We start from the raw sequence: 22,339 nt of genomic DNA, 5'->3' as shown, positions 1-22,339 counted from the left end.
CTACCGTTTAAAGTCACTAAAGACCTGGAATAGTAATATAAAATCATAGTTAATTTAAATTGTGATAGGGGTTTACCATATTACTGTTTTATTGTATTTTTGATCAATAAATTCAATGCTTAAGACTTCTTTCAAAGATGATAAAAAGCCTTGCGGACCCAAGATTTTTGAACGATAATGTATGTACATATAAAATTGATTTACTGATAAGCAGGTGCTCCTTTTGTGGACTTTTGTGACAGTGATAATAATAAGTCACACAGGACATGGTTTTTCTGGTTTTGTGAAACCTATGCACCTGTATTCTATTTTTAGTAACAGAAAAAGAATGTGTTTATTCATGTGAGTCTTAATTTGCATGCAGAGACGGCATTCCTTACTGTGAGTCTGACTACCATGCCCAGTTTGGGATAAAGTGTGAGACATGCGACAGATACATCAGCGGACGTGTGCTGGAGGTGAGTCTACATCCCACCACAGGGCCAGTGTCTAATGTACCCACCAACTTAAACTCCCAGTCAGGAATCCCCAATACAGATCTGCCAATTATATGATACCTTACAAGGAAGTTTAAGAAATAAATACTTAGCAAGTAAATGCAAGTAAATAAATAAGTCAATAATTATCAAGGATGCATTAAATTGATCAAAATGACTGTAAAGTAATAACTTATAATGCCATTCATGCTGTTCTTTTGAATTTCTATTCAGTAGAGTACTGAAAAAAATGTATCAGGGTTTTCACAAACATTTTAAGCAGCAACGATTTTCAATATCGATGATAATAAGACTTTCAAAAGCATAAAAAATTAGTAACACTTCACCTAAAGTCTTTATTTATAATGCATTATAAAGGGTTAATATGGGTATAATGCATTCTAATTACCCATGATTGCGTTGTTTTACATTATAGATTGTCGTAAATGATTATACACCAATTTAATCTGCATAGTTTAACAATGAATTGATAAGTGTCATTTACTGTGGTTACAGTTATTCACAAGATCCAAAAAATCTTACTGACCCAAAACGTTTGAATGTGTAGTGTAGTGTTATTTATTACAAATGTAATAAAAGTTTCATTCATGTCTGCAAACCACCTGTAATACCTTTGTGGACTCCCTGTGGAGAATATTGAACTTGAGCAGTTGATTCAATATGTTTACTTACACACGTACTGTAGCATTTTTTTGTGATGAGTGACTCATCTTTGATTGTTATTGACTCTGAATTACCTCAGAACTCTGCGGAATAGACAGCGATTACATTGAGTTATACCTGAAAAGAACATGAATTGATCTATCAAGCAGGCCAGGCAGGAAGCCTCCGTTATAAAAAAGATCAAGGGCTAAGAACGAGGAGATGGATGAAGAAGCCCAGACAGACGTGGGAATAAAACCACCGTTTGAAGCACTCTTCTCTCAGAAATACACACTCTTTTCTCTCTCACAATGCTTTCACCATTTATGGAAATACACCTTTGAGAGACTAGTAGAGGATATTGCTTTGAGAGGATAACAAGTAAGGACTATTGCTTCTGATATTTATCTTTCTCTGTCTTCCTCCAAAAATATATATTTATTGTATTGTGTATATAAAACTATTTATATTTATATTGAAAAAGGTGCATGCAGTTTATTACAGGTGGTTTGAAATGGAGGTTACCGGTACTGCTTCAATGGGAAAGTTACTGAGAGAATGACTGATTGAGCTAATGAAGAGCCAGTGGGTTTCCTTGCCTTTAGTTTTGCTCTCCAGTGGCTCATCCTTCGGAGGAATGGTCTAATATTCTGGCCTTTGACGCTTCATGAGCAAAAATGGTTATTTTGGCAGGTACCCCTGGCACCCTTTCTTTTGTTGACTTGCTATTTTCTGACACTCCTGAGTAGGGTTGTGGAGTCATGGAGTTTGAGAGAGAAACCGAGGACGTGAGAGACTTTGAGTAATGCGTCGTGCGCAGGGGAAGTGAAACATGATGAGGTAGTTTACATACAAATACGAAAGGAGATAATTTGCCATCCGAGAGTTCCAAAGCTGATGAAGCTTAATGCTAATACGCACACATTTGAAAAACATTCGAGTGAGATTGTGTACTCACAGACACTAACTCATTCCTGTCGCTCTGTTTGCTCTTATCAGTCTGAGTGGCTGGTGTGAAGTGCTCCGTGTTCCAGCGAGAGCTCAAGTCAGGTTATTTATAGCTAGTGGGACACAGGCTGATTTATCTTTATCTGCCTGTTTGATTTGCACTCATTCCCCCTGGGAGACACCTAGTAATACCACATGTCTCTGAGCACTTAGAAACTGACAGCTCGCTGATTCCTGGAGCAATGACAGCATACACTATGTAGCTCATAAACTGGCCTTCTTTCGCCACCTGCTCTGTGCCTCCTCTCCAATATGCCCCTTCCTTCTCAGGGCTTCCTAATGAGACAACATTTGGTGTATTCAAAGCGTTTGTCTATAAATAGCAACTGTCATACTAGTCTAAGAACTTACATTTTTGACACATAATGGCCAGTTATTTTGCCTCTTTGTTTTTTGTCCTAAATAGCTTTAAAGAAAGCTGCAGTAGAATCAGTGGTTGTGTCTCAGAGCGGCTCAATTAGGGTTTTTGAACAATTCATTTGAGCGAATGATTCAAATGACTCACTGTAAAAGACAGGTTTGAATAAATAAAGGGATAAAGACAGTTTTGAATAAATAGTGTAAGTGACTGAATCAGTTTAGTAAGTGATTAAATGGTTCAATCAAACATTTCATAAAGACAGCCATATGTATTGTTGCTTAACCATTTCTCAGTTAATTTGTTTTGAACAGATCAGCTGCAAGAAAGTAATTAAATGATTCAATGTTTTCTTTACAGTCAGTAACATTTTAGTTCCAGATCTAATCTGTATTTTTGAGTGAATCAATTGAGTGAATGATTCCAATGACTCACTTATAAAGGAAGTCACTTGTCGCCGCAACATAACTATAAACTGTGACTATATATATATATATATACATAAATATAAACTGTGATATATATATATATATATATATATATATATATATATATATATATATATATATATATATATATATATATATATTACATTACAGATATTGCAGGTGTGACACATGAATTAATTTTTACACCATTCACTTGGGGCACATCTCTATTCTATAATTTTTTTCCTCAACTACAACTCTAAACAAACAGCAAAAATGTTTTAAAAAAGTGTCCGTTCTTTCCAGTTCCATCGACAAGCTCTTATTTTTTTAACTGGCCCAGGGGAAGAATTCTCTCAATTACTGATTCTTGGCACTGAAGGATCTGCGTAAGCTTTAAATGTGTGTACGGTGAGCAAGAGAGTCATTAAACGTCTGTAGAGCTCAAATGAGTCTTGAGCAGTATTAAAACAGCAATAAAGAAGGAGTGCTCTGTTGCTTAACACGAAGGACACTTTTGAGACAAGTATACATTGACCGTGTTTATTGCGCTCATGATAATGGGTTTAACAGGTGGAGCATTTATGTGATGTACGTGTTGTTTTAAAACCTTTTTAAAGCAACCTACAACATTTTCTGATCATTATTTGTCTCTGTCTTTCTCTGTCCAGGCTGGAGGGAAGCACTACCACCCCACTTGCGCTCGCTGTGCCCGGTGTCAGATGATGTTTACAGAAGGAGAGGAGATGTATCTCACAGGTGAGGGGAGGTTACAGAGGCCAACAGCCGGCACTTTCCATGAATAGGGTGCAAAACAGGGCCTGACAGCAAATGGTCAGGGAAAGTTGCTTAACTTTCAGAAAAAAGTGATTGTCAACCTCAGGTGGTCAACTACTCAGTATTATAGAGGAGTTTTAATTTCTATTCATTTTCAGTTAGCTTTGTAATTACTATAGTTTAAACGCTTTTAATTTAATTTTTAATAAATATTAAAAGTATTTAGAAACGAAACAAAAGGAGACCAACATTTCTAAAATGAATGAGTTTTGACGTTTTTCTTACAGACAATTCTTGTGACAGATCTTGTGAATGATAAAGTTTCTTTAGAATATTTTTACGGAATTCTCAAACTACACTTAATCTATTGAGATATTCATTCACAAGTTGATTCAAGGTCAAAAGTTCATCATTGTGACAGAGCAGATGAGCAGTTAGCTAATAAAAGAGCTCTTTTACAATATTACATGACAATTTTTCAACATTAGCTTCATTTCCAGAACATCATGAACAATATGCAAGATTCATGAGGGAGATAAAGGCTGTAGTGAGAGGACTTTAATGAAGAAACTGATGTTGTTCCCCAAAGAGTCACAGAGGCTCATCTTGATCCATCTTAATGCCCCATTCAGTAGATTTCTTCTGTGAAACTGTGTGATCGCTCATATGACTTCCAGTGCCAGCGGCTGGTGGACATTAGAATGCACCGCAGGTCTTTTTCTGTGTTTGTCTGTTCTGTTTCACATTCAGCGCTGAGATGTGTAAGTGTGTTACAGGCTAGCGAACACGCCTCGAGGTAAATGCATTTAAAAGTCAGCAGAGCCGGCCTTCAGCACATTACTATCATGCAAAAAAAGGGAGAGGTACGTTAGGAATAAGAAAGGGAGAGAAGGAGCCAGTCCGAGACAGAGCATCGGATTAAAAACCCATCAATCTGAAATTGAAAATACTACAGTTGAATGAATGCATTCTGGACTTTCTTCTCGTAGAGTGATTATGTTAAATGTATTTGCCTTCGCTTGAGTTATCCATCTGCTTCCAAATCAAACTCACCGATGAGGTCAGGAGGATTGTGATTGGCAGGTAGATGCCAAAGATGCCAAACTGAATAAAATATACAATAAAAATCTCAGTGAAAGTCCATTAGGTCCATATTTTCTTCGGAAAAGCCATGGTGCCAGTGCCTACTCAAAAATGATTTCAGTTTATAATATAAATCAGATTAGGACTGTAGAAGTATGATTTAAACTTACTACAAATGTTTTATCCTACCGATTAAAAGTTTGGGTTCAATAAGATCTTTTGATGTTTTAAACAAAGTCTTTTATTCCCATACTATATACATATGCTTTGAAATATATTATATTTTAAATGGTGCTGCTTAAGATATTTGTGCAAACAGCATTTATTTTATTTTATTATTAGAATTATAAGATCACTTTTGCTTAATTTAAGGTGTCCTTGCTAAATTTATTATTATTATTTTTAATCCATGTGGCTTAATTTTATAATTCCTTCTTTTTATGTCTAAAATTAATTCATTTTAAGGTGTCTTGAATGAACACATGGCTGAATTTTTAGGTTTTGTGTGTTGTATCTTACATTCTCCTCTTCTTTGTTTGGCTGTGTTTCTTAGGTTCAGAGGTGTGGCATCCTGTGTGTAAACAAGCATCTCGAGCAGAAAGGAAACTAAGAGTAAATACCTCTTGTTAAAATTTTTAAGAGTTATAGGAATTTCAGAATGCCTTGAGATCTCACTGTTTTCTTCCTTTTCTTAATTTTACAGCTCAGGCGCACATCAGAAACCTCCATCTCTCCCCCAGGCTCCAGCATTAGTTCACCCAGCAGAGTCATTTGTGTAAGTAGCCCATCGCTGTCCAGCCTCAGTGAAGATGACAGACCTGTAAATGATACAAAATCAGATTTTGTTTCTGAAATTATGATTTTAATGATAGATACAATTTAAAGGAACAGTTCAACCAAAAAAGAAGTCATGTTGATCTGTGACTGAATTTATTTTGTGGAACACAAAAAAACACCAATTTACCAATCAATGACATAAAAAGTGACAGAACATCAATTTTACGAACTGTTGTTTTACTATTACAACGTTTGACTTACACTAACATTAAAAGTTTGGGGTCAATAAGGTTAAACAGATTAAAAATGTTAAAAGGTTTCTATTTTTTAAAAAATGCTGTTCTATTTCTATTTCTATTCTATTCTTTTTATTCATCAGAGAATCCTAAAAACCAAAATACTGATCAACACAACTTTTCAACCTTAATAATTTTAGGAAGTGTTGCTTCAGCACCAAATCAGCATATTACAATAATTTTTGAACAATCCTGTGATACAGACGACTGTAGTAATGGCTGCTGAAAATTTAGCTTTGACTTCACAGGAATAAAATACATTTAAAAAAGCATTTAAATTGAAAATTTGTAATTTAAATTAAAAAAAACAAAAACATTTCACAGTATTTTTGATCAAATAAATACGGTCTTGGTGAGTGTAATAGGCCTCTTTTAAAAGCATTAAAAAAATTGACAGAACCCAAACGCTACAATGGTAGTGTAAAGTGCCGTGAAGATTCACTTCAAGCTCAAACGTTATAGGTTTGATTTTCTAGAGAATGCATGAACTGATTAAATGTGTAGCTTGAATGCACTGAAGGTTGCTTTGGATAAAAGCATCTATCGAATGCATAAATGTAAGTATTATTGGTCACCGAAAGATGGATGACTCTCGTGCTTGAGTTTATTGGCTTGTTTGTAATGTGTTCGTGCACGTTCTGCAGTGCTGCAGTCATTAACATCACATGTGGAAGTAATGGCCGGCCCGAGTGTGTAACCTTTGTGCTGTGTGTGTGATTGATGTATGCATAACGCAGAGTAAGCATATGTGCTGTCAAGCCCTGCAGGTCCATACTCTGCTGAAGGTCAAGCGTGAGACTCTGCACGTATGAGATTCGAATAGCGAAAACCTTAAAATGCTTTTTGGGGTTACTTGTAAAGCAAGGCACAAACCTAAAAGTATTAAAGGGATAGTTCACCCAAATATAAAAATGTGCCATCGTTTATTCTCTCTCCTGTCGATCCAAATTAGTACGGCTTCTTCATCCTGCTGAACACAAAATAAGAAGTTTTGGAAAATGACATTTTTCAAAATATTTTCAGATTTACAGAACAAAGTAAGTCATAAAGGTTTTAAATAACATAAGGGTGGGTATATGATAATGGTAGGTTCATGAAATAGTATTTGGGTCATGTTTATGCTTCCAAAATAAAAACCTTTATAATACTTACTCAAAAAAAAAAGTCATAAGCAGACTTCTAATCTAATCTAAAAATCTAATATGATATTTTTGTAGCATTTATCTGCTCTATTACAGTTTCAATCATGAGCTCAATTGTATTCTAACAGCACTTGCTTTAAAGTGTGCCAACCGTGCCGCAGGCTTATTCCCACACTTAATTGTGTTGTTGATGTTGTCGTCGCCTGTCATTATTGCTGTTTTTTGCAGGCCTGCTCATTGCGTTTGACGTGTGAGTGTGTGTATCTGTCGTGTGTCCCTCTCCTCAGGCAAAAATGGAGAACGAGATCCTTGATTACAAAGACTTGGCAGCGCTGCCTAAGGTTAAAGCCATTTATGAAGTGCAGAGGCCAGACTTCTGGTCCTATGAGCCCAGTCACAGATACTGCTCCGATGACAGGCTAGAGCGTCTCAGCTATGGGGAGGTATACTGCCCTAAAGGACCACTAGAGCCACTCTGGGTCTACTTTTAGCATGTCTCCCCCTGTTGCCAGATCTACTGGCCTGGTCCTAGCCGAGCTTAGCTTTGAGTTTCTCATTTGTGTTGCATTCGTTGGCTGGCTGTATGCTTTTATTTGCTGAAGCACTATGTTTGTGCCTTTCTCCCACTATTGATAGTGAATTTGGTTGAGCCACCTTGCTTTAGTTTGCTTTTGGAAAGCCCTCTGATGCTAGCGATTTATGTGATGTCGCTTGAAGGAGTATTTCACCTAAAAATGATCATTGTGTCATTTGCTCACCCTAATGTTTTTCCAAAACCGTGTGATTTTTGATGTGTGATGTTGATGCTACGCTGGTGACCATAAACTACTTATAATAATTTAGTTTGATGTAGTCATAAAAAAACATAAGTTTGGAAAGACAAGAGAGTGAGTAAATGACAAGATCTTCATTTTTGGGTGAACTGTCTCTAGAATTTATGCTTGCTGAGTAGATAATGTTGAGTTCTGTAATTCTGTAGGCGATACAAAATAGGTTGGTCTAATCACAGTGTCTCCTTCACCTCCGTTCCCTTGCTCTTTTCACATCCCTTACACATCAGATGTCTTGGAGGATGAGACTGAAGGTTTATCTCTGATTAACTGTCTCCTGTTTTTGTCTCCACAGTCCTTGGGCACGCTCTCCCCTTATTCTCAGGTAAACGTTTTGACCTTAAATCTACTTAAAAAGTCTAGTGGTCAACCAGTTATTTTCTGGCCGATATTTAGCATTTTTATGGTTATCATTATTGGTCATTTCCAAACCTGATTAGCCAATAAAATAATTTAAAAGCATTTAAAGAAAGTATATATATATATATATATATATATATATATATATATATATATATATATATATATATATATATATATATATATATATATACAGTTTATCAGTTCAAAATATTGGTTGTTGGCCTACTTGATCTGTAATAATCAACATCGACCCTGAAAGACAAATAACGGTAAACTCCTTGATGTTTCATGTGACTAGGACATGTATGACAGTATGGACATAAGGATGAGAAGATCCTCTAGTCCTGGGTATATAGACTCCCCCACCTATAGCAGACAAGGCATGTCTCCCATCATGCCCCGCTCTCCACAACACTACTACAGATACGGTGAGTACTTTCTGCTGAGCATTACAATAACCAAAAATACACTCTCATCCCTGATATATGGGATGCTGGTGTAACCAGCTTCCAGCTTCATCAGAAGACTATGCAAGTTGACCAGCATTCGTTGCTGGTAAACAACATGGATAGTGGACCAGCATTAACCAGCTTGAACCAGCATACTGGCCTAAGCTGGTCTTTTTTCAGCAGGAATAGCTTGAGAACTATACTGAATATGTAGTATATTGGAAAATATACTATATATTTCTTGCTTTGACTTCCTTATACATTTTATGAAGCGTGGTTTCCAGTTACATAGCAAACACAAAGAAAATCTACAAAAGATTTCACTGGAGCAGTACCCTTACAAACTGGACATTTTAGATACTTATACGTATATTTAAGGTGTAGTTATACAGCCTTCAGGGGTAAATAAAGTAAAGCTTTTTGAAACGGTACCAAACCAGTGACAGCTTTTGTACCCTGTGTAGAGTGTAGTGACTTATAATGATTTTAAAGTCAACATGAATCGTGATTTTTTTTAAATAAAATGGGACATTCAGTAACAAAAGGAGAAGTGTTATTTTCCTAATATTGTAGTATTTAATACGTATACATATTTAATAAGTAGTTTTTATGTTTATATTTTTCAGTTTTCATTTTTATTTTAGTTAGTAATTTTTCATGTTTTTTTTCTATTCTATTCTATTATAATTGTTATTTTTGTATTTCTACTTAATTTAGTTGTAGCATTTTCTGCTTCAGACCTTATTTCAGTTTGTTCAGTTTTTATTTGTTTCGTTATTTTTGTTTTATTTAAATTAATGAAACAAAATGAAATGAATTTTTTATAGCTTTAGTTAACAGTACCAACAGTGGCGAAGAACAGGACTTTATCCATCTGGAAGTTGTGATGTCAGCCAAAAAGTTATAAAATTTTGATGAAATACATTTTGTAAATGATGAGAATATGATGAATTATTTACAGCAAGACGACAGTACGATATTTCATGTTGACTTTAACCAAAATAAGCTATATAGGCTTTTCACGTGGGACATGATATTTTTGAGCGTGTCTTTGCCATTCCACCCACATCCTATGCACCCCTCTGTCTGGCACAGTATGTCTTTTCTTCTGTTTTGAAATGCATACTGTCCCTGCCTGGCTAATCTTGGATCATTGATCTGATGATCGTCGGTGTGATGATTGAGTGTGTGTAGTTAGGGCACACAGGACGTGTGCACTCATGCTCTGGTTCTGTTACTGTCATTGGCTTGGGGCTTGCTGCAGGCACTGAGAGTGGCAGAAGTTCACCCTATTACAATCAGCTAGATGCCCGGTCCAGCACGCCCACCACAAACCAAGCTCCCAAGCATTTCCATGTGCCAGGTAGGCCAGGCCTCGACATTCACCTCATTGGCTGCTGTCATCACTTTCATATTCATCCAGCAGTATATTTGACTATAAGTTAAAGTCTTGTTAATGTATCAAAGTCTCTGTAACTGTTGACTCTGTCTATACTATACATCTATAGTATGGCTCTACACCATTTCTGTGTTCTCTTGAACTGTTCCACTCTCGCCCACCTTACCCTAAAGGTCCCTGGAAACTTGAAGAGGAAGAACAAAAAAGCATTTCCTGCCCCGTTTACTTTGCTTTCTTCTGCCTGTCACTTACATCTCCTCAGTGTTTTATTTCTAATCTCTCCTTTTCTTCTCAGCCACAGGGGAGCACAATATCTACAGGAAGCCTCCCATCTATAAGAGACATGGTATAGTGTGCTCGGCCTGCCCCGGCCTGTTTTCCCTCACTCTCGGTCCTAAGGCAGTTTGGGCTCATGGGAAAGATGTGTCTGATTAGTGTTAGTGTCCTCCATAGCTGTCCTCCAGCAGACCCTTTAGCCTAAAAGCCTTTAAGAGAATTAGTGAGCAAATGAGGAAGAAAAACGCCTCATATTAAACTACAGAGTGCCTCCTGCTTTCCGTTCCTTGCATGAAAGAAGAATGTAGAACTGGCACGAGCTCATCATCCTTGCTTCTTACAGGAGGGTGATGAAAAAAGGATGAGGCTTGCTGAGGCATGATTAAAGCTTGCCATGCCCTCCCCCCTCTGCTTTAGATTGACTGGGAAATGGCCACATTAGATGCCACAGAGAAGCACCACTGAACTCTAAGTTAAGCTCAACCCTGTTGAGAAACCGCTGTTAGGAAGGCAAACCTGTTTAAGCATGAAATGAGCAAGCGTGAAAGTCTAAACATCTTACGGAGGTTCATAGAGTTCAATTGGCAGCCATATTGTTTCTCTGACCGCTGATGACATATAGAATGTTGCATTTTATGTACTGTTTATGTATTTAGGTAGTCCCTAGACTGCTTCTGTTAGTTATTGGTGGTGGATCATTGATAGATGGTTTTTTATGTGCATATCTATGTCTGTTCATTCATAAAATTACAATCTCACAACTTATTGTCACAAGTACATTGGTTAGTATGTCTTCAAAATGCCATAAACTCTAACCCCTTTAACTCAACAATAGCAATAGTACATCTTTCCCTTAACTGCATGTGTCTGTGTTTGTATTTATATGTGAATATACTGTATATATATATATATATATATATATATATATATATATATATATATATATATATATATATATATATATGTATGTGTGTGTGTGTACATTACAGGCTTGTGCCATTTTCCATAGAATTAATTATGATCATTGATTACAAGTTGATTTATGGGTAATAAAGTGCTTAACCTTTCACATAGGCTCAACAGTTTAGATCTTTTCCATGTCAATCCCTGCCAAAAAAGTGATGTATTTTAATGTGTGTAAAAATATTTTAAACTTCTTTGTTTTCAGAAACAAAAACATAAAGAAAATTAAAATAATAATAATAATAATAATAATAATCAGTGTTTTAAGTATTACAAGTAACACAAGTTTACTTATTTACTTATTCATAAGTTAAGTCATAATTAGATTACCCTTTTCATGCAACTAATAAAGTTACTTTTAATTTTACAATGGAGCGTAGCTACAATGAAAAGTTACTTTTTCAAAGTATTTCCAGTTTGCCTCTTTCATTCCTTATTAATTTCACTTTTGGCATACAAAGGCCTTTTTACGATTGCCAAAATTATAGCTTTAGACTTTTGTTGTTGTTTTGTTGTTGTTGTTCCAATACTACAGACTTTTTCTGTGCAGTTCTGACCTTTTTTGAGGGATACAATCTGTGGAATGAATCCAAGCATACTAAATGGTATTTATTGAAATGGAGCACGCTATTGCTTACTGACCATCAAATTAGCTAAAATGTTTAAAAGACAAGCACACAGCGTGCAGGGGATTATAGAACTTTGTGAATGATGTCTGTTTGAGTTCTTCAAAGCTTTTGGCAGAGATTCTGTGTAGGCCTGCCAATTAGCAAGGGCAGCGCACAACCACAGAGATATAGAGTGCATAAGGGAGATGAATTTGTCTCAGAGTTTTGCACAGAGCTGCACTAATGCTTCAGATTTATTTACTGGCCAGTTCAGATACTTGCACAGTCCATCAAGTTATCTCCTAGAAAGGTCAGAATCATCTCTGAGAGCTTGTTGGCTCAGTTTACGTTTTGTGTAGTCAAGTGTGTATTTGTGTTTATCCTCGCGTACAAGCCTGTAATGAACACTTTACAATGAATATTTTGCTACCCATATGGTGGACCTGCATGTGTAAGTAAAACGTGTTATGTTGTTGTAGATGTCTAGCTGTGTTTGTGCAAAAGACTCATACTATTGTAACGCAGATCATTTGCATGTCTGCCATATGGGTACCAAAAATCTCACTGAAGACTTTATAGGATGCAAATATTTCTTCCCTTATTCTTTTTTCCCTGTTTTTTCCCCCTCACCACCTTAAATACAAAATTCCTTCCACCTCTACTTTCCTCGGTCACCATTCACTCTGTAAGTATTCTCTCTCCCCGTGCACATCTGTCAGTCCACGTTTTGGTTTGTGTGTTTGTTCGATTGATCTCTAGTCCCTTGCATTCCGTCTTTCATCCCTGTGAAGTCTTTCCATTAGGGACTGTTAATATTCTGTGAGGGGTGTGCTTCTGTATTTGTGTTGAATCTTCTTGTGTGTGTTTTATATAGATGGGAGTTCAGTGCTGTTTTTGTCTGGTTTTGCTGTAGCACTGAAGGCAATTTATCAATATCTGTGTCGTTTCTAATAATACAAAGAGTTTTAAAGTGTTTTTTGTGCTTCTTCGATATTGCATTTATATGAACGCAGATGCTTTATATTGAGTGTTGTGGATTTTGCGAAAGTCATTGTGCTTTCTTTCTTTCTTTCTTATGCCCCCTTAACACCTAGCATTAGCATTATCCAGGCTGAGTTCCTATGTTTAGAGTGATTGGATAGACATCTAGTCTCCCACACAGTGTCTGATTTTTTTAAAATGGATAATTCAAAAATGCAAAACAGTGTGTTTGGCAACAATTGAATGTTATTGATCTTGTGTACTGCGTTTGCCTTCATCAAACCATTTTGCTAGTAAAGGATGTTAATATGGATTGGAAGTGAAGAAAATAAGGCAAGAAAACTTTTAAAGTGTCCACCTTAGAATGGACTAGAAGAGATATGAGTGAATTTTTTGGAAATAGACACAAGATTCCAGATGCAGTTCAGTGGAATAATGCAGTGAATATTGTTCAGGTGATGAGATTTACTTTTAGGAGCTGATAAAAGTAGGTCATGTTCATGATCACAAAGCATCTTGGGTGCACTTACAGCTGGTTTTTGATGTGAATTGTGTGATCACTGAAAATGCCTTCTGATGTTAGATGTAAAGGGGGTCTGATTGTACCGCTGTGTGCCGTTAAATCACAGGCTTTTCCAAAGATGTGATCCTAAATTTCTTTCCCCACAGACAATCACTGCAATCCAGCAACTAAGAGCAAGACCAGTGAGGACATTGTCCAATCTTCCAAGTTCCCATCAGCCTACTCGCCTGAACACTACCAGCACTCAGAGTCTGATTACTACCATTACACCAGCTCTCCTAAATGTAAGTGATGAATGTATAATGTATGTGTCCTATGTGTTCAGTTCACTGGCATCACGGCACTTTCTTGTCCTTCACACCAGACACGATCATTCCAAACGTTTCCACCAGTAAACATCATATAGTCTTTGAATGTGGAAACATTATATAAACTAGAATATATTTAGCATGTCATAAATATTTGTGACATGTTGCTGATAAGTCAAGTGCACAACACAGGAGAATTCCAACACACGGTCTTTAACATATTTATCGAACAAGAAAGCAGTGGAGATTGTAGGAGCAGATGCAGCACACAGAACAGGTGTGGAGAAGTAATTAACAACAAGAAACGGGAACACCGAAAACAAAAGGGTGAAGAAACTAAACAGGGGCCGTAAGAGCATTATATTGCAGTGCAATTTTCCTATTGAGCTGTCTCTGATGCATTGTGGTGATTTAATACAAAATATCTTAATTTGTTTTCACCTGTTTCCACTAAATTATGTTTTATAATAACCCATAATTTACAATAATAAAACTAATCTTGTAAAGAACATTTAAACAAACACAACAAAAGTTAATTTTCTTTTCTTACTGAATTGTTTTATAGAAATAGCCATTTTCATCTGATTTAAGTCGTTTTTTCTAAATGTGTGACGAGCATCTACTGGATAAATCTGAAGACAACTTCAACTACATTTACTAAAAGCAGAATAATACAGGAACTGTCGTGAAATGTATGAATATGCATGTATGTATATTCTAATATGCTTAAAGTGCTTAATATAAACAAGGGAACACACATTACATTATCAGTATTCGGTTAACATAAGCTTTGTTTATTATTAGCTGTGTTATTTGGAATGCCAGACTAAACTAAATCATAATTTTTCGCAGATTAGAAGTATGCAAGGTTTAAGTTTAGTAAGAGAGTGCTTATGTGTGTGTATAAATATATAACCGAAATTACAAATGCAACACTTTTATTTTTGCCATTTTTCATGAGCTGAACTCAAAGATCTAAGACTTTTCCTATGTATGCAAAAGGCCGATTTCTCTTAAAATTGTTCACAAGTTTGTCTAAATAAGTGTTAGTAAGCACCAATATCGTCCATCCACCTCAAAGGTATGGCATATCAAAATGCTGATTAGACAGATTATTGCATAGGTGTGCCTTATGCTGCATTCCAGGCAACGCGTAACCCGTGTTTTTCCAACCTTCTACCCGTGATAGTGCTTTAAACGGTAGTCAAACCTGTGACTTCCAACCCGTGAACTCGTACTACATTGAGGTACTCCTAGTTTCGAGTTCTGATGTCACATAGCCAGCAAAATAGCAATGGCAACCCCTACAGGTGCAGTGTTTATGTAAGTGGTACACTAAAATAAAAGGTATAACAGCTTCCCTTGCCTTATGTGCCATTTTTCCTCCTCCGTTTCCAAGTAGGAAGCAAGGAAAGCACCTTTGGCGATAGAAATAATTGTAGATAAGCAAGCCCCTTACGGTCTGCCATGCTGGTTTGTTAGCTACCACAGTTCCTTGTGCTCTGGGAGTTTGGCGTGGTTTGCCTTGCAAAGTTGTGAATCGTGGTTTAAAGTCATGCCTTACGGGTTCAAAAACCTGCCAGGAACGCAGCATTGGGCTGGCCACAGTAGAAGGTCACTCTAAAATGTGCAGATTTACTATATTGGGGGGTCCAAAACTCAGTCAGTATCGTGTTATTTTTTGCACCTCAGTTGCAATATTTGAGAGAAACAATATTTGAGAAAAATAAACCTTTTGTGTACAGTGAAAAAGTCTTAGATCTTCGAGTTCAGTTCATGAAAAATGGGGGCAAAAACAGTGTTTCATCAAAACCCCTTTTATGTCCTTTTTCACACACTTTCTAATTTCTTTCCCTCTCAGCTTTACGTGCTCCTCGCAGAAGGTACTCATCAGGTGGAGAAGAGGATGGCTGGAGTCACGGCCTTCAAAGAGTAAGCCAATAAAGCATCCTGTCTCTTTATATTCACAATGCCCTCTAACCTGTAATTAAACTTGTGTTAATTAGATAATGAGATAAAACTTGCCTGGTTTTGATTATATGTGATCACTCATCAAGTTACAGCCCATCTGTCTGCTCAGTGATTCACATCTAACATTTTTTTTTTATATATTTAGCCAATAAGTGATAAATCTTGCTATCACGGGGTGCTCGCTCATAATTTCTTTTGTTTCTGTCTTCCCATTTCTCTGCGTCTCAGATTCAGGGTGGTATCGGTAGGATGATCCTTAAGGAGGAGATGAAAGCCCGCTCCGGTTCCTATGACAACGACCCCTGGGGCAGCGCGCGGAACTCCCGCAGTGGGAGCAGGGAGATGTTGCACAGCATGGGCCACAACAACACAGTTAACGGCTGTAAGTGCTCCGCTAGAGCTGCTGTATGACGGCAGATTACAGAGATGTGTGCTCGGAGGGGGTTGCTGGAGGGTCATCAAAAACAGAGCGTTGCATATCGCATTGGTCACTGCATTTGATCCTTCAAAGCTACTGTTTGTGTTTGTCTAAGACCACCTTTTCCCTTTCCACAATCCTCTCTGGGGAAAATGCATGACGGCAACAGGTGCAGTGTGGTTTTGACTGCATGGGAATTGCTTCGCCTGTCTTCAGTGCGACTGTCATTATTCCGCGTAGGGCGATGTGGTCAATGAAGATGTGGCACCGAGCCATCTAATTAAGCCAGTGGAGCTCTGGGACGCTTTACAGTGAAGGCAGGCTCGAGTCAACGGTGACACAGCCAGCATATGCTGATACAGTACTGTGATGCTGGGAGAGGGAATTCTGAGGGGTTTCAGGGATAGTGCAGACACAGCAAAAAAAAAAAACTATTACACTACAGCGATGCAGTGCCGTGCACCTGTTCTTGTTCTTTCTCTTATGCTTATGTGTGCTCACAAACACACACACACACACACTTCTCTCTGTTGCTGTTTTTTCCTTATTTTAACACTCAGTGGGACCTTTGTATATCTGACACCCTAATATTTTAGTATATGCATGTTGTGTGTATGTATGCAGGCCGATATGCATCTTGATGCATAACCTATGATACATTAAAGATGCATATAGATCAACTACTAGTGCAATGAGATACAATTCACCTCGTTATGATGCAGGGCGATCCTATTTTTGTTTGAGTCAAGACAACAAGATTCAATGCAATGTATAAAATATATGGTATAGATGGTATAAAATTGAATATAGTACAAATAGTGTTCTTTTGTTCAGATAGACAGCAAATTATAAATTAGCTTAAGTGCCTTCTGACTTCTAACGCCTCAGTCTCTGTAGTGTTGTGATACATCAAACTCATGTAGCAGCAGTGATGAGAGAACAAGATTAAGAAATCAATCTACATGTAAAATGTTAGTCGTAAATTATTGGTCACTTTCTAAATAATAAATTATGCAGCGCAAAATAATTTGCATTGCATTGTTTTTTTTTATTTACAGACAAAATAAGGTCGAATTTTAACCATTTATCAACCATTTATCAGTTATCGTCTATGATTAGTTTATCTGTATTGTACAAACTTGTTATATTGGTGCATCCCTAGCTAAAATTAATTTTTTTAAGACATTATTTAATCTATATTAGTAAATCATATAGACATGTTCATTGCATCATACATTTTCAATATGTATTCGATTAACAGGGTTGGAAACTTTAACTCTCTTTTTGTTCTCTCATTTTTCCTTTTCCTCTTTCTCCATCCCTCCTCTTGTGCATGCGAGCGGGCTGCTCTCCTTAATTCTATTTCTGTTTATCTCATGGGGAAGTGCATGAAGCATCTGGAATTTTCCCTTCATCCCCTCCCTCTCTTTAGTTCCCTGTTTTCCTCCTCTTTCGTTACATGGATCTGGCTTCACTATTCCTGCTTTGCCCTCCCCCATATACATCGCTTCTCTTCACAATGCTTGGTACAGCCCATGCTGGTGTCCCATGTCTTCTTTTATTCATGAATAGAAATGGGTGGTATTTACTGCACAGCACATGAAATAGATCAAGGGGAAGTCTGGGAGTGACAACATAGATCCAATTTATACAACAGTTCATCCAGTTAACACACTGGATTACAGTGGTGACTTCCTGGAAGGTTTAGACAGACGGGTAATAAACACCTAATGCTGCTGATGAACAGACAGGGAAAAGTTTTCAGAGATTAATAAAACCAGAAAGTTATGACTGTGGATGATCATTATAATTGTAACAGGGTGACAGGAACGAGAGACGAGCAACTTCTGTCTTAATTTGTATATTAATTAAATATAAATGAAATACGCTACTATTCAAATGTTAATTTATTTTATTTTATTGTGTTTTTGAATAAATAATGCATACCAAGAATTCCAATTGGTCTGGATTAAAGCATTAAATTGATGTATTTAATAAACTAATTGGATCCGAGTAATGCATTTAATGCAATGCTTAATTCAGAATATAGTTTCATGTCTGGTTTCATAGCGAGAGTTTGTTCCTTTTCATCCATAACTTCCCTTTTGTTTCCCTCGCGTTCTCTTTTTTCTTTACACTGCCACGGCTTTTTTTCCATTCATCAGCATTCTTCAGGCTCATTGAGCACTTTGATGTGCCGTGTTTTAGTGTGGCTGGTGAGCAGCTTGCTCCCTGCTCTATTTGTTGACAGTTTTGAGACTTTCTCAGAGGTTCTTTCAGCGGTCCCAAACCTCTGATGGCAGACATACAGTAGGAAGCCTCAGTATCGGTCTTATCTCATTCCTCACCACGCACATGACAGTTAGTTTAAGGGGAAATGTTTTGCTGTATTGCTTTATTCACCCAAATTAGAAATTTGCATTTATTATTTACACAAAATACATTTTCATTATACGTAATTATGATGCTCTCTTTCCTTTAGCTCCTCGGACAAACTTTGCAGCGGAGAATGGTGAGTGATGAAGTTCTTTCTTTGTCTAAAAAGAAATATATAAAGGTTTTATTATAGTAAGAAGTCTAAAATTGACATTTAACAGCTGTTGTAGTATTATGTTTAATTATGTAAGTTTCTAAATCTTGTGGAAGTTCCTAAAGTTTTTCTAAATTTTTAACCTGAAGATCAGAAAATTCCTGAGAATTTCTGGGTGCTCTTGTTTTTAGCAAGATATATAATTCTCTAGGTTTTTGGCAAGGCTTTTAACCCCAGGGAGACTATGTCTGTACGCTGTAGTTAATTTGTTTTGGATAAAGGTTCTGCATAAATAAAAGATCAGATAAATATTTGCAGTGTCGTCAACACAGATTCAAGCCTGGTCACTAGCGCCCTCTTCTGTGCACTCATGTACAAAGCAGTCAAAAATTGAACAAATCTGTTCTAATATACTGGCATGATTGTTCTTTTTTTATTACTTGAAGACTACATATCCAAATCAGCCTCTTTGCCTGGATATGGCAGGAATGGACTGCACAGGGTAGGTTTCTAAGAAAACTATTTTTACTCGTGAATTGCTAGTAAAGTTACAAATAAATGGCACACATTAATTAAACATGAAATTATCTCCAATAATAACTGTTTTTATAAAGCACGCCTGAAACTACAAATACTATGCTTGTTTTGCTTTATATTTGTTTTAATGTTCATCAACTGGATAGAGGAGTAAAAACAGATTAGATATTTAGTTAAAACTTTATTCCACATTTTATTTGGCTGTATATTTGTTTTCCAGCCACAAAGTGCAGACTACTATCAGTACGACAGCGGCAGCGAAGTCAACTGGGGAATCAGAGGTAAGTAAAGGATTTTTTTTATTATTATTATTTTAAGGAGTATATTTAGGAGTGAATTTATTTGTATAAAAATTAGTTCTGACTTTCTTTTTCTTTCCCAACAGAGTACAAGGTAAGGAAGATGGTTTAGCTTTACCAGAGGATTAAAGGGGGCCCAGAGAGACACTAAAACATCCTGATACAGAGGCACCTCTGAAACATTAGCCCGCTGACTTCTCCAGAGGAAAGCCCAGATTTACAGTATGTCAGTCTAATGAACCCTGATGGGTCAAAGCAACGTCCTGCTGGTCAAAGCATGTGGAAACTAGAGGATGGAGAAATTAGTGCTTCCAGGTCATAAGGCCACCGTGTCCTTCCCCAGCTGGCCCTTAGTGAGTTAGAGACTGCAGGGGCCGTTGAGAGGGCAGGGGTTCGTCTGACCCCTTTGCTCCTGGTTGGTCAAGAACTATATTGTTCTGCTTTGTGCCGCTTCCTGTTTCGGTTGCAGCTACTGTGCCAGAGGCTCTGTGATTTCCTTTCACTTCTGCAAGTGAGAGGAAAAAGGAGGTCCACCAATGCACGGCCTGCCCTGAGAACAATGCTTAGCTTTCTATTACCAGCCTATGAAGGAAGTTTTAGTCAGGACAATTACATGTAAATAAATACATTTCAGTTTCAGTGTTCACGTAGTTTAAGTTTACAACGAAATGCACTGCTAACTTTCGTTGCAGGTCTACCCATATGAAGCACTTATTGTGACCACTAGGGGGCGTAACAGATTGCCAAAGGATGTAGACCGGGCTAGATTGGAGGTAAAACGTTTATGATATCATAACAATATGTCAGTACGATTTTTGTTTGGAAGAAAATAATACTTAATATAATTAATTCCTACTAAATTAATACTGTGACAGTAAAGAAATGTGCAATGTTACAAACAATTGCTTTTTGTTTACATTTTTAAATATATTATATTATTTTTAAATTATATTTAAAGCAGGAAACAATTGTTATATTGCCATTTCTCAACATTACTGTTTTACTGTATGTTTTATTAAATAATTGTAAATAGTTTTGAGAGTTTTATCTATCCATATATCTATTTATTTATCTATCTATCTATCTATCTATCTATCTATCTATCTATCTATCTATCTATCTATCTATCTATCTATCTATCTATCTATAATAATTGCTTGCTTGCTTGCAAAAAAAAAAAGAAAATAGTTGAATTGATGGATATGCCGAGTACTATGTTTCCTTCACATTTCAGCGGCATCTTTCCCCTGAAGAGTTCTATGAGGTGTTTGGGATGACGATGGTAGAGTTTGACCGTCTGGCACTGTGGAAGAGAAACGAAATGAAGAAACAAGCCCGGCTCTTCTAGTGCTCCTGTCCCACACACTCACACACACACACACACACACACACACACACACACACACACACACACACACACACACACACAGAGACCTGAATACCTGTTCCAGTCTAACTAAACATACACATCCTGTGTCTCAGACACATATAGTCATGCCTGGACTGTACCTGGAAATTGTGCAACTGTTCATTGTGACAGAGGCACATAAACGATCAGGCCGGCTAGAATACCTGACAAAGACATAAATAAATAACAGAAAACACAGAATGGTGGGAACATTTTAGTTTTTACTTGAGTGTAAAGTGAATACGTTTTATTTTGTTTCTGAATGACAAAAGTGAGGAATCAGGAATTGTAAGGATTTAGAATTTTGCCTTATGTTCTCTATTAATTTATGCACCAGCAAAGTAAGTGAACAGAATGTAAATACGATTAACGCAACTTTAATGAGAGAGGATGAATCATTTTATGTCATCAATCAAGTACATTATTAAGTAATATTTAATTTTAAAGGTTATACAAATATTTTTCAGTCCTTTTATTTCACTGTTATACAAGGACTACATAAGCTTAGATGGGCTGAAATAAGCGATGATTTGCTTGACAATGAATACCAAAGTCTGACTGTTATTTGTGAAGTTAGAAGATGAAATTGAGCGCTACGGTGCTGTACTTTGTTCAGGTCATTTACAAGAAGTAACGAATACTGAATGTACACTTTTCTCACAAGAAGACTTTAGGATTATTAGACTAATATTGATGAAACATACATTGTATATTGTGATGGTAGAAAAAACATATGACTTGTGTCTCATACAGACGAAGACAAAACAGATAAGAATTATGGTGCAATGTTTTTTTTCTTTCTTTCTTTTCTTTTGAAATGTTACGCTCTTAAAAAAAAGAGATCTGATGGTTAAGATACCACAGTTTACTTTCATCACTCCTGTTAGGATGGATTAGGAAATGCTGTGATACCTTAAGTTGGTTAATTACATTTTTAGGTCATTGCCAAGGTGATTATGTCACCTGATTTGGTAATAAAATGAATGCAGAGGAAGTAAACATGGATTGTAAGGCCAATGACAGGGATAACTTGTTCACACTCACATATTACTTGATGAAAAATACATTACCACAACACTGAAGCAAGTGACAAATAACAAACTGTAACCTTGATTAGGACCTAACATTAACTGTGGGGTCTTTCATGCCAAGGGATATCGACAGTAGTTTTTGTACCTCACTGACAAACAGGTGAAACCATCATGTTTTCTGCCTTTGTGTGTAGTGTTTACAACCTGTTTGCCCAATAGATTGTTATGAAGTGTTCTATTAATTTCATAGTGAAGGAAGAGAGCTAGAGTATAACCATATTTTTGATTCTCTCTTTTTTAATCACTACTGCTACCTTCCTAACTTTATTTATCTGTCAGTTTCAACAGACTATGTACATCTTATATTGCAATAAAAGTTTGTTTTCTTCTGTAAAACTGTGTTTTTGTGAGGCGATCAGTAGATATGTGAGGCAGTA

At 36.7% G+C, this 22,339-nt stretch overlaps 1 protein-coding gene across 8 annotated transcripts in view; it reads left to right on the top strand.

The window, feature by feature from the left end:
• Positions 1-22,298, top strand: part of ablim3 (actin binding LIM protein family, member 3) — a 52,180-nt gene extending 29,882 nt beyond the window's left edge. For 2 of the 8 annotated variants that reach the window (XM_043257089.1, XM_043257090.1), the window contains exons 6-23: positions 365-458; positions 3,605-3,692; positions 5,347-5,405; positions 5,497-5,568; positions 7,296-7,451; positions 8,134-8,163; positions 8,500-8,629; positions 9,915-10,013; positions 10,345-10,395; positions 13,565-13,684; positions 15,570-15,640; positions 15,908-16,061; positions 18,580-18,609; positions 19,074-19,129; positions 19,385-19,445; positions 19,550-19,557; positions 20,156-20,236; positions 20,698-22,298. In XM_043257089.1, the coding sequence (XP_043113024.1) occupies positions 365-458; positions 3,605-3,692; positions 5,347-5,405; positions 5,497-5,568; positions 7,296-7,451; positions 8,134-8,163; positions 8,500-8,629; positions 9,915-10,013; positions 10,345-10,395; positions 13,565-13,684; positions 15,570-15,640; positions 15,908-16,061; positions 18,580-18,609; positions 19,074-19,129; positions 19,385-19,445; positions 19,550-19,557; positions 20,156-20,236; positions 20,698-20,811 (1,474 nt within the window). In that variant the 3' untranslated portion in view covers positions 20,812-22,298. Of the gene's footprint in view, positions 1-364; positions 459-3,604; positions 3,693-5,346; positions 5,406-5,496; positions 5,569-7,295; positions 7,452-8,133; positions 8,164-8,499; positions 8,630-9,914; positions 10,014-10,344; positions 10,396-13,546; positions 13,685-15,569; positions 15,641-15,907; positions 16,062-18,579; positions 18,610-19,073; positions 19,130-19,384; positions 19,446-19,549; positions 19,558-20,155; positions 20,237-20,697 lie in introns of all 8 variants that reach the window. The other 6 variants (XM_043257093.1, XM_043257094.1, XM_043257096.1 and 3 more) reach the window with 4 other exon arrangements.
• Positions 22,299-22,339: the final 41 nt, after the last annotated feature.

Source organism: Puntigrus tetrazona, chromosome 14 (genome assembly GCF_018831695.1).
Source record: "Puntigrus tetrazona isolate hp1 chromosome 14, ASM1883169v1, whole genome shotgun sequence".
Lineage (NCBI taxonomy): Eukaryota > Metazoa > Chordata > Actinopteri > Cypriniformes > Cyprinidae > Puntigrus > Puntigrus tetrazona.
The sequence above is the reverse complement of the archived record's forward strand: the minus strand, read 5'-3'. Positions and strand labels throughout refer to the sequence as shown.